The 13,324-nt window shown below is 35.1% G+C and overlaps 1 protein-coding gene across 7 annotated transcripts in view; it reads left to right on the plus strand.

The window, feature by feature from the left end:
• The window catches only part of HELZ (helicase with zinc finger), a 150,047-nt gene that overhangs the window by 51,729 nt on the left and 84,994 nt on the right, over window positions 1-13,324 (plus strand). For all 7 annotated transcript variants that reach the window (XM_037494175.2, XM_037494174.2, XM_037494180.2 and 4 more), the window contains one exon: window positions 8,367-8,634. In XM_037494175.2, coding sequence (XP_037350072.1) covers window positions 8,367-8,634 — 268 coding nt within the window. The remainder of the gene's footprint in view (window positions 1-8,366; window positions 8,635-13,324) is intronic.

Below are 13,324 nucleotides of genomic sequence, written 5' to 3' on the forward strand. Positions count from 1 at the left end.
GCACAGTAGCCTACCTTGCTTTGGCGTTTAAGTGCTTTATTTAACAAACACTAGATATTTATTTAATGACCACTTCACATAGCAGCGTAATATGAAATAAATAACTGTGCTGTGGAGTGTTTCATTATCACGTCTCATTTAAGGAACCTAGAACTTTTTTTCTTTAGTAAATGCTAGGATTTTAGTTTTTGGACATAGTAAACAGGTAGAACTTGTTTTGTCTTCTTTCTTAAGCTGCTAGAAAAGTTAGAGCAAGTTTTGTACCAAAATCTAACAAGTAGTCATTACCTTCTTGTGTACATGCTAATATTATTACCCAGACTTCATTTTACTTACTTTGATCTTTTTTGCCTCTTTTCAGTCTGTTGTATTTTGTTTTTGTCATCTTTTCAGTGTTTGTTGCAATCAGAATATGTTCATTTCCGTTGCCAAATGGATATGCTCATTGACAAAATTAAACTCTGTGATTATATTTTCTTGTATAAAAGTTCTTTGGCATTTTTTTCTGCAAAGGACCAGTTAGTAAATATTTCAGGTCAGAAAGCAGCCATAGACAATATGTAAGTGATGGGGTTATCTGTGTGACAATAAAATTTTATTTAAAATCAACAACAGTGGTTTAGATTGGGCTGCATGCTGTGGTTTGCCTACCCCTGTACTACTAAGTTGCTTTTAGAGTCTAGAACTTGAGAACTACTAGGAAATATCCTTTTTGAATCGTAAGGACATTTAAATTATGGAGACCAGCATGTATTCTAGTCTCAAATATAACTCTGAAAGGATGTTTTTGGCTTACATGTGGGTTATATTTCAGATGTTTGCTTTTATATTGTTAATTTATAACTTATGACTCATTTTCCCCATAGAAATAAGTTTGTAAGTATTGCTAAGAATCTGAACTTGTTAGTAAAAAGCCTATTTTATTAATAATATAAAGTATTAAATATCTGTCATAGTGAGTAAGAGAAAAAGGCTGCTATTGAAATAGCTGATAATGAAAGAGATGGTGATGATGAGGATTTTAGGGTACCTTCATGGGCTTAAGAGATTTAGGGTATTTGGGCTACTTTACCTCAGATATGTACTGTTCTAGTTGAAGAAAAAACACTTTAAATAAACATACTCAGTGTCAAGTAGGATTGGGTTTGAATCCTGATTACCTGTTTATTACCCCAGTGACTCTGGGCAAAGGACCTAACATTTCTGGGCTTCATGAAGAACATCTATAAAATGGGCTGGGAACAATTAGTTCTAGAAGATTATTGTGCGAGCCAGAAATAAACCTTGCACAATATCTGTCACACAGTAGGTATTCAGTAAATAGTAGCTGTTATTTTTATCAGCCATGGTTAGGGTAGTTTCTGGCTTACATACAGGATGAAGACAGTAAGAAGAGAGAAGGAGGATTTAAAGAAAATGACCCAGAATAGGGTGCTAGCAAAGGGACTCAGAAGCAGAGAGGGAGACCCGAGCCTCCAAAGCTGCAGCACCTACAAATCTTGGCAAGAGAATATGGTAGAGGGTAGAAGAGAAGTGGTCCACGATGACTGACATTTGGAATGGTGTTGCTGAAAGAAATAGTTTCATTTCTGATATTCCTAATATATCAATTTGAAAATATAATAAATTTTATATTTCTTTCAGATATGGTGGAATTAACACAAAGATGTCCCATTTAGAACCAATGTTATACCCTTCTCCCTTTTTATAATTCTCTATATCCTTTTGTTTCCAGTGACTTCTCTGCTGTTTGATATCTTAATTTCCTTTAAACAAGGTTTTATCTCTTAGAAGTTATAGTATAGAAAATAATTGAAAGCGACTAAGCATTTTCATAGAGTAAGATTTGTTTTTTGAGAACAGAGAAAAAGTAAATATTATTAGGGAAAAAGTAAATATTATATTTATAATATAAATGTACAAAATGAGATTTTGAACATTATGTAAAGAAAGACTTAAATCTAGGTTTAGGCAAACTAAATGACGTTTGACTGACTTATTTGGTGATTACTTAAATTAGCTGATCTGTTATGCCAATTTTTAGTTTTATCTTTGTCTTCTGTTTTCCCTCGTCTTAAAATTGATGTTGAATATCTTCATGTTTTTGTTAAGTTTGAAATTTTCTTTTTTTTTTTTTTTTTAAGGATTTATTTATTTATTTATACAAGAACCGGGGTACAGGCCAGATGCGTGAAAGGGTTAGAGGATTCACCAGAGACAGAGCTGGGAACAGAACAGGCAGACTGATGAAATACACTGCTGAGGGGAGCAGTGGGCAGGACAGGAGAGGTCTACTGCGCCATGTGGGACCCTCCCCGGGCGGCTGGGATCGAAGCTGTGCTGCAGGGGCTGTGGGGCAGCTTCACAGCACTGTGCTCAACCGCCTGGCGCCATCAGGGGAGGCCCAAGTTTGAAATTTTCATTGTGTCTGTTTCAGTGTGTAACTGTGGACATAGTCCCAACACAATTTTGGAGAAGTGAAAGCAAGATATAAACAGTTTAATATTTATTTCCTGCCCCTATTTTAGTGGTAGGCAGTGTTTTTATTACAGCAGAGTGCCTGTCAGCAAAAAATTGAGGACAAAAGATTTGTTTATGGGAAATCACGGTTTAATAAAAAGAATAAGAATGTAAAATGTCAGTGTTCAATGTTATCTATTCCTGGGATACTTATGTGGGTAACGTTTAGAAGCATTGAGAAGAAGAAACTTCTTTGTTAAATTGGTGACAAAGTGACAGCCTGGCTAATTTCACCTCCAGCATCAAGCTTGTTGATAATTTGATCTTCCTTGACCTAGAACTAGGAGGGACATAATTCCAGGAATATGTTGACCAAATGCAGTTTGGAATTAGGAAATTGACTTAGTTCTGGACTTTGTCATGTCTCGATATAGTTTTGATAATACTGTAAATTACATCATAATATAATTTGGTATCTGCACACACAAAGAAATATAGTGATGATGTAAAACTAGAGTTTGAATAGGAAATATCTTTACTAGTATTTCTTCCATTTAATTAACTGTTCATTGTTTAAGGAAGTTTTTGTCCTTAAATTAATGTTGAGAACATGTGTTTCTCTTCCAAAGAGTTAGAAATTTGGACCGTACTGGACCATCTGATATCAGTGTTTCTATAACTGTGTTCCACTGAAATCAATAAGTGATATCTTAATAATAAGTGAAGAGTTCATGTACAAATTTGTTTGGAAATGGTGCATGCTTTATTTCCCTCTTAAAGATCACTGTGCAGCTCGGTAATTATAGGCTCAGTGTCTGTCAAACTGATCGCATCCTGGAACTTAGTTACCTCAGTGCATTACGCTTTGAAACTCAAAATTAAGTTATTCAGCAGACATTTATTTAATTCATTGTTCAGTACTGAACTGAAAATTCTAATTGCTATAGTTAATTCAAATTTGAATCCGGGAAAAAAACCTGCTTTTTTTTTTCTTACATTATTGTCATGATGTCTAAAGCATCCCAGTCTTTTCTATTTATAGGCTGTGAATGAATTTTTTCTTCTAGCTGTTATATGCCAGTCCTGCAAACTCTTCAGGAAATGCATATAGCTTTAAATTTACCTTTTTTAGTGTTTTTCCCTTGTTGGTGAGATTGAGGGTCAAGAAAAGATTACAAAAATTTTTTTTTGGAGTCAAGATGTGTCTTTTACAAATTTGTGGCAAAAGATACCTACAAAAGAAGGAAGCATTATACACTTTATACTAGAGTTTTGGGTAATGGAAAATTTTTACCTAGCAAAATTGATTTGAAATTCTGCTTTGAGTATCTGAAAGCTACATGTTGAAAATATTTTTTATATTTCAATTTAAAAACTTTATATATTTCTGTATGTTGAGTCTAGCAGTGTATGTCAACATTAGCATTTAGTGACTTAAAAATGCTCAACATTATAAATATGTATATATACACTTACTTAATATTAGGTGATTAGAAAAGTAATGAAAAATTGACTTTAAATGATAGTGTATTTGTCAATAAATGATTCAGCTGAGTAAAGCATGTTAAAAGTGTAAGGTACTCCTGTGCTGTTACTCTATTTTAACTTATTGGTCTCCTTAAGAGATGGAAAATGGGACCAGACAACTTGGACCAGCTATAAAACCTTGTTTCAATGCAGCAGTTTTGGTGAAATGAGTATTTGAAGTGGTAGTTTGGGATTACTTCTGGATTTTATTTTATTGTTAACAGTTAAGATTGTAAAGTCACAGATCAGAGAGTTTCCTACGGATATATGGTATTTGATTTTGGAATTAGGAATCATTTTATCTCATTTTATTTAATTCCTAGATAAGTACAGCTATTTTAAATAAATTTGGTATCTAGAGTAATATGTGTTTATTTTGTGCTGCTTTTGTGTTAGCCCTTGTGCTGAGTACACAGAATATTGGATTTTTTCCCCCTCCTTATCTACTCTCCAGGTCCTATTAAGGATAATTTTCAAGTGTACTGTAGTATCTACTTCAAAACAAAACACACCAACCCAACCCTCTGGTGCTTTATTAGAGTAGTAACTGTGTGACTGAAATGAGAGAGCTGCTATTCTCAGTAATCAGAAGGTCAGGGAAATTGGCGAGCCTATCTTGTGTCAGACTAACATTGAAGTTATTCCAACCTTGAATTCTATTTTGGACAGTTGCAGCTTTTCCCTCATGATATATCTTCAAAAGATTAGGTATATTCTAGTTATCATTAGCTTTTCCTTGTATGTTTTTCTTAAAATATATTTGTAGCTTCTGCCTAGCACATCTCAGGGTAACAAAGTCCATAGGCTTATTTCTGTCAAGTTTTCTTTGAGGAGTTGGTTAATAAGGCAGTGTTAAGCTCTCCCTATGTGGTTTTATGAGTATTGATTCTAACTTGTTCACTTTTCATCTTTCCAGAGTGCTTTTCATTCTAGTCTAATGTACGTTGAAGAAAAGTGTCTACCAAGGCCTGGTTGCCCTGAGTAGTGCATGTGTTTGGTTTAGAAGTTAGCAGGTGTGCACGTGCTGCAGGTGGGGGAGGGGTGACATGAGCCCCAGTATTACTCATGTCCAGTGTTCCCTTGGGGAACCTCATTTCTCTCCTTTATTTAAAGAGGAAGTACCAAGACCTGTGTTTTAGGTAGGTGTTAAGCAGGTTTAATTAACTTACTATCAATGAGAAGATTGCAGGCAGATGTTTACCTCAAGTTCATTGGAAGTAGGAAAAGTCAAGTGGTTTTTGGAAGCTACCTTCTTAGTAGTTACTGGCCACATTTTAATCTTTAATAAAATTATCATAAGTTATTTTCTAATATTGAGAAATTTCTCTTGGTGAATGGCTTTGTGCATAGGTTTATAATTTATAACATTTAAATGTAGGGGAATCTCAGTAAGAGATGAGAGTTACTTATTATGTTTTCATGTCAAATAGAGACAAATATTTTGTCTTTTTTTTAAAGATTTATTTTATTTATTTATGCATATGAGAACTGGGGTCTAGGCCAGAGGTGTGGGGCTGGGTGAGAGGATCCACCAGAGACAGAGTGGGGAGCAGAACAGGCAGATCTACTGAAATACACTGCTGAGGGGAGCAGCGGGCAAGACAGGAGAGGTCTGCTGTGCCATGTGGGTGAGCCCCAAGGCTGGGGATCAAACTCATGCTGCAGTGGCTGGCGATAGCTTGATAGCACTGAGACCTAACCCCTGTGCCACAAGGGAGGCTCACCACAGTTCATTTTTGATGTCTGAGTTAATGACTGAGGCATCAGTAGTCTGTAGGCTTTTTGATGTTGGTACATGTGATTTTTTTCAAGATTCTTCTTTTTTCCCCAACTCTCCCCTCCTCTGCCCTGTTCAAATAGTCATTTAAGACAATAAATGAAATAAAAATCCACATGGGCAGTTGTTTTGAAATGTTTGTACTATTTGCTGAAATCATTCATTTTAAGAATTTTATAAAATCAAGGTGGGAGTCTTGCCACTATCCAGACAGGATGAGAACAGCATGTGCTTTTGCCTCTTTCCCCAAAGACCTGACTCTTTCCAGCCCAGGCAGAAAGACTTTCTGTACAGTTTGCCCTGCATATGAAATAGGTACTACAAAAAGCTTTTTCCAAGGAAAGCTATACTATTTTAGGTTTGTTATTATCCCAGTTACTTAAATCTAAGCAAAGACTAGCTAGTGACTTTTTAAAGAAAGTGAACATAATATTGACCTAGGCATAGTCTGAATCTATTTGTTATTTAAAATGAAATTTTGAAATACAACTCTCCTATCCCCAAGGAATCGCTGCACTTCCTTTTATTACATATTAATAGATTCTTCAATATCATGTAGAGTTTATTTTATTTTGAAAGAAATGACTATTTGGTTTCTTCATTGTACCATTTTTGAGATTTGAATTAAGGAAAGAAATTGATACATTTTTGCTATTTTGATGATAATTAGCACCTGATCTTTAGCGATGATATTATCTGTCTTAGATGTATTTTGTAGAAATGATCAAATGAGTTAATGGGTGGGGTCCAATTTTATAGTGTCTTAGGAAGTGTGGATAGTTTATAAATCTTTTTTTTTTTTTTTTAATAGAGGCATGTTTATTTATTTATTTGTTTGTTCTGTTTACACATGCACTGGGTACAGTCAGAAGCACGGGAGGGTAAGAGAATTCACCAGAGCCAGAGTGGGGAGCAGAGCAGGCAGAAGGACCGAAGTACACTGCTGAGGGGAGCAGCGGGCGGCAGGAGAGGTCTGCGCGCCATGTGGGACCCTCCTCCGGTGGCCGGGGAGCAGCCGGGGATCGAACCGGCGCCGCAGAGGCCGCGGGCAGCTTCGCAACCCAGCGCTCAACCGCTGCGCCACCGGGGAGGCCCTAGTTTATAAATCTTGAACTTGCTAAGCTATTGTAAAAATCATCATTATCTTATGTGGAGTACTTGAAAAATTTAGATTTTTTAATTAGTAGACCACCTTTTTATACATCTTGATGATTATAGTTGTATTTAGGTAGTCATTTGAGAGATAATAAAACTGACCTATGAAACTGTTTTTGTGTGTGTGTGTGTGTGTGTGTGTGACCCTCGCTGGTGGCCGGGGAACGAGCCGGCGCTGCAGAGACTGCAGGCAGCTTCACAGCCCAGCGCTCAACCGCTGCGTCACCAGGGGAGGCCCTATAAAACTGTCTTTTTAAGGAGCAAAGGTTATAAATTAGGGCCTTTGCTTTTAAACTAGGGCCTTTTTACATTTTAATCTTTAATAAAATTATCATAAGTTATTTTCTAATATTGAGAAATTTCTCTTGGTGAATGGCTTTGTGCATAGGTTTATAATTTATAACATTTAAATGTAGGGGAATCTCAGTAAGAGATGAGAGTTACTTATTATGTTTTCATGTCAAATAGAGACAAATATTTTGTCTTTGTATTTTAGAGAGTAACTGATCTATTAAAACTTCTCATTTCTTCCTAAAATTTTGACTTGCATTGTGAAGCCACCTGTCAAGTTCATTATATTAAAACTGGATCTTGGACAAATGAGTCAGTTAAGCAACTTTTTTTTTCCACATTGGTTAAGTTCCATATTTACAGGGGTATATATATTCCACCTAATAGAAAAGCCATGTGCACTGCAGATAGAGCGAGTTTACCCAGCGCTTAGGTTTTATGCTGTATTTCACCCTGTGCTGCTGTTACACTGCTTTTCTTTCAGGGATGTCAAAACTTGAACAATTATTTATTTTGACATTGTGCCCTACTTTTCTGTAAAATTTAACTGAGGCTAAACTTGGATTTCTGTGGAATGGCATTTGAATGGTATATCATACTGCATTTTAATGTATAATTAGTAGTGTTTTACATGAATATTTTCTAAGAGTTTTTTTGTGTAAATTGACTCACAGAGAGTTTCATTATGCTTTACCACACACAGAAAAGATTTGACCTTTCAGTTTTCTGATCTTCTCTTTCTATAATGGGGCAAGTATTGGCAGTAGGAAGAGAAAAGTGATACCACTGGATATTTTGTCTATTGAGGAATTTATCGTATCTTCTTCCTGCAGATCAGATTTCTCTTGACTGAGGAGTTAAGTTCTAAATGTTATCTGTACTTTCAAATGTTAGTAATGTTCTGGCATGACGTGGCCTGATGTAAAAAAAAAAAGATGTTTTTTACATGGATTCCTACTTACATTATTTTGCTAAGCTAGACAGAGAATATTTTCGATATGAGGAAAATAACGTCAAATAGATTTTTGTATAACTATGTTTTAAGAACATTAGGTCTAGCATGTAAACTTCTGTTAGCAAAGCATACATGTACATGTGTTATTTGAGAATTTTAATGTTGTGTTCCTTTATAAATGTGTTTTTTGTTTCCATCTAGATCTTGAATACCTGATGCATGCAAAACAGCAGCTAGTAACCACAGCTAAGCGTTGGGATTCTTCTTCTAAGACTATTATAGATTTTGAACCTAATGAAACTACTGATTTGGAGAAGAGCCTTCTTATCAGATACCAAATTCCTCTCTCTGCTGACCAGCTATTTACCCAGTCTGTTTTAGACAAATCATTGACCAAGAGCAACTATCAGTCACGGTTGCATGACCTTCTTTATATTGAGGAGATAGCCCAGTATAAAGAAGTGAGCAAGTAAGTCATTTTAGACACACCTTTGTTTTTATAATCTCTTCTTGAGATGGTATTTTTTACTTTTAAAATGGGGATATACCTAAGTGAAAACAGGCCGGAAAATGGTTGTTATTCCATAGCTATAGATGAGCTTCGTAAGGCAAGAGTGTGTCTTGCTCATTTTGGTACGCCCAGTGTCAAGTGTGTAGTTCATTTCCACAAGACTCTATCATGTACTTCAAGTAGAAACATGTGCTCCCTGCTTTTCAGGAAGTTTCTGTTAATGACAGTGCAAGCACTCAATGAATATTTGCTGAATAAATGTATGACAACTGAAAGAGACCACCTATTTTGAAATGTAATTTTAAGGATGAAATGAGTAAAATCACCAGAAACATCTTTTGATGATAATAAAATATCTTATAGCAGTTTATAAATGCATTAACATAGTTTACATTTTATCTGTATGCCACAGGTTAAGACCGAGTATATAAATCAAAGGTTTATTTCAATCATTGTAGGGAAAGTAATCTTAGAAATGAAGGCTTGAGTGAATGAAGATATTAATAAAATAATTGTTACATTTCATGGACATGTTCTGTTTTTTTAGATAAAATGGGAATGATTTTATCTAAAGTCATTATGGGATATAAACGCATTTTTACAAGTAGCTTTCTCTTGAAATATAGCCTAACCAATATATTTTTCTTTTCCAAGTTGCCTTATTGGTACCTTACCATTAATATTATTTGTACATACTGAATGCTCATTAAAAATGATGTATTCAAAAAAGGAAAAATGAAAACTTCAACATACCTCATGTTACTCTGTTATGTTTCTAGATTAATATAGAATCTAACTTTTATAGTGTCTGATTTCAAATTATATGCATGTAAAAATTGCAAAGACAAAGTGTAATGTACTTTTTGTTTCTCTAAGACTATTATTTTAAGATTTATTTTTATTTATTTATGCATACAGGAACTGGGGTGTATGCCAGAGGTGCTGGGTGGAGGGCTGTGAGAGGATTCACCAGAGTCAGTGGGGAGCAGAACAGGAGGATCTACTGAAATACACTGCTGAGGGGAGCAGCTGGGGAGACAGGAGAGGTCTGCTGCGCCTTGTGTGTCAGCTTCTTGGCCGGGGATTGAACTCATGCTGCAGTGGATGGTGATAGCTTGCTAGTGCTGAGACTTTACCCTTTGTGCCACCAGGGAGGCCCTACGCTAAGACTCTAAATCATGGTATGTTGATAGTCTTTTAAAAAGATTTTTATCAACTATTTCTATAGATTGTCCCATTGAAATTGTCAGTTACTAAATAACAGGAACAGTGGCTTGCCTAGTGCACATTATTCACATTACTATGCAAGTTTATGATTTACATTATAATAGATTCCTTTTTCTTAGGAAAGAACACTATGATAAATCATAAATATTGGGATAAAACAGGGTTTAAAAACTTATTAGAACCATAAATTTTTTTTGGAATACATAGAAAGTCAGAAAAAAATTTTATATGATATTTTTTAAATAATTTATTGAAATTTATAGATCATTTTTTTACAATACCTAAGAAATTATAATAAAAGACCTGTATGCTTAAAGATTATTAATATTTCAAAAATAATTTAAATATTTAAAAAACTTTTGAAAATGAAAGTTGGGATGGAAGAAAGAGTAAATCCTACGAAATTGTGGCAGTCAGATTCTGTCAAGAAGATAAGTGGATGAAAGTTCACTCTGAAGCAACTTGCAAAATCTTGAGAAGACCTGCAATATGATATGAGTGCTGGTGGCAAACTAAGGTGGTACATATTTCAGAGTGCTGTTTGGCAGTTCATGTTCAGGATCTTTAGAAACTTTGAACCTTATGATATAGTCATTGTACTTAGGATGAATCATCCTGAAGAAATAGTCAGAGGTAAAGGTAAGGATGTTTTACATATTTTGTTATGTACAAACATAACACTGACATCAGAGAGTAGTGAAGAGTAAGTCAAATAAATTAAGAGTAATGTGATCAAATATAGAACTATTGAAATTACTTCCTTGGAGAATTTTTAATGCCATGAAGATGCTCATGGTAAAGCATTAAGGGGATAATATACTAGTTATAAAACCTTATCCTCTGCAATTCTAATTTGTATATTTGTGTTTATATGCATTTGTATATAAACATAATAGAAAGAATTAAAGCAAAATGTTCTGGTTGTTAGAATTTAGGTGATTTTTATATATAGTTTTCTCTATTTTTAAAGTGTTCTACAATGACCACTTAATATAATAAGAAAAAGCAAACAAAGAAATGAAATTAGCACATTGTTAATTGCAGCATTTGATGATCATGGTATAAAATTGTCCTTAGATATGAAAAGAAAGATTGTGGTAAGAAATGGTAAGAGAAGTTTTTAGATTATAGTTACTTATTCAAATAAGGTTATTTACAACTTGTTACAAATCTCATGATCACTTTTGATGTGTTGTATATGTAGACTACACAAGAGGTTTGAAGGCCCTTAAAGATAGTAATGAGGATTTATTGCTACATGTCTAACAGGTAACAAGTAAATATTGTGTCAGAATTCTGGTAATTTTCCAATGATACGCTCACCCAGAGGTAACCCTACATGTGAAGGCTAGAAAATTATATTTATAAACTTGGCAGGCTTATAAAGTGTAATGGAATACAGTATAGAATGGGTACACATGCAAAAAAGAAAATCCTGCTAGTTATTAGACAACAGGAAGGCATCTGTGTGCAGGTAGAAGAGGGACTAACAACAAATATATATTATAAGGATTTTCATAAACCTTTGACAATTTCAAAAGTTGCTTAAAAAGGTTTATTTTTATTTTTTACCTTTTTATGCACTTTAATGTTGCCTTGAATTTGACTCATTTGATTTTTAAGTAAGTACAAAGAACCTAAAATATTTTTAAAAATGAGTTTGAAGGACATGTGCATGCAGCTATAAAACATGCTTCTAGCATAGAAATCAGCATACTTACCTAAAAAGGGTCAGTGAGTAAATATTTCAGGCTTTGTGGACTGTGCACAGTCTCTGTCAGATAATTTTTTTTTTAATATTTTGTTCTTATAAAAACCTCTTAGTCAAGGAATATATAGTAACAGGCCAGAGGTTGGACTTGTTCATTGGGGGCCATGCTGTGGTGTGTCTGTCTGATTGGGTCAATTTACTTGTCTGTTTAATCAATACTAGCCATAGAGCAAACTGAAGTAACCATTAGAATTGTAAAGATTGTTTTGTTGTGGCTTAAGACCCAATTAAAAGCCAGAAGGCAATGTTATAGGTAATGAACTGGTGCCTCTAAATACTTGAATGAGTATTGACAGTAACAGTGTACTTTGCAGGAACTGAAATGTGCCTATAGACCTGGAAATCAAACCTACTCCACAATTGGTAGGATGTTTCCCAAGTACCAGAGAAAGTATGGGTCATTTGTGAACTCTGACAATATAAGCAGAATAGTTCTAATCACAAAAGTAGATTCAAGGGTTTCTTACATTTTGATTGTAGGGACTGGACTGTACCTTTTACACGGTCACTTTAGCATTCTTGCCTCGAAAGTAGATTAAATGAAGTCTCTCAAGGTTAGACAAAATATATTTTGGTTTGAGGTCGATGTTAGTAATCAAGTGTTTTTAAGAGAAAAATGGTCTTTAAAAGCAGTCCAGAAATTGAGGTTTCTTCTTTCTTAATTTCTAGTGTGACATGTGTGGGGGTGGTCAGGATAATACTGTATTTCATTTAAGCTTTAGAAAATGCTTCTGAGTTTTTCAAAATAAAAAAATCCTCTTTAGCTGTCTCGATAGGTATTCAATAATGATTTTGCATTGAAGTAAAATCTGTTTGATTCTAAAATACGTAGTACTTTGAAAAGAAATCGACTTGGCTGAAACCACTGTATCTGTTGAATTGTGTGGTGGCGTGCCTGGTCATGTTGCTGTGACTTTTCGGTGCTAACTACTGGCTGGCATGACAGGCCTAGGTGTGGAGGCAGTTTTTTGGTTTTCTTTTTTTAGAGATTTATTTATGCATACAAGAGCTGGGATACAGGCCAGAGATGCAGGGATATGGGGGTGAGAGGATCCACCAGAGACAGAGCAGGGAACAGAACAGGCAGACTGACTGAAATACATTGCTGAGGGGAGCAGCGGGCAAGACAGGAGAGGTCTGCTGTGCCATGTGGGTTGCTCCCTGGCCGGTCAGGGATCGAACTTGTGCTGCAGAGGCTACGGGTTGCTTCATAGTGCAGTGCTTAACCCCTTGCACCACCAGGGAGGCCCCAGGGGAGGCAGTTTTACCATGACCGTGTGCCAGGCCTTACTCAGTTATACCCTGGTTCTGTTGCTCAGCCTCAAAAACCTATTTATTGGCTTATTGCTTCTTGGATTTTTGTTGTCATTCATTTAGTCAAAAAGTGCATGACGTGACATTAGCTAGACAGCTTTGAAATTTTCTTTAAGTAACACTCAAGGGATACAACTACTGCCAAGATTGATAGAACCATGGTTCTATCAAGTGCGGTTTTAAATTGGTTGAAAATTTGGTTGCCTACTATTCTGCCATTCTCTAAAACTTTTAAGGTTGATTTCAAATTGTGGCATGCAGTCATGGAAAGATTGTTTTTTGTTTCCCTAAGAAATATCTAACTCTAAGATGTGATTTATACTTTAGATATTTCTG

The sequence above is a fragment of the Talpa occidentalis genome, unplaced genomic scaffold, assembly GCF_014898055.3.
Source record: "Talpa occidentalis isolate TD23 unplaced genomic scaffold, MPIMG_talOcc4v2.1 talOcc4.7, whole genome shotgun sequence".
NCBI classification, from domain to species: domain Eukaryota; kingdom Metazoa; phylum Chordata; class Mammalia; order Eulipotyphla; family Talpidae; genus Talpa; species Talpa occidentalis.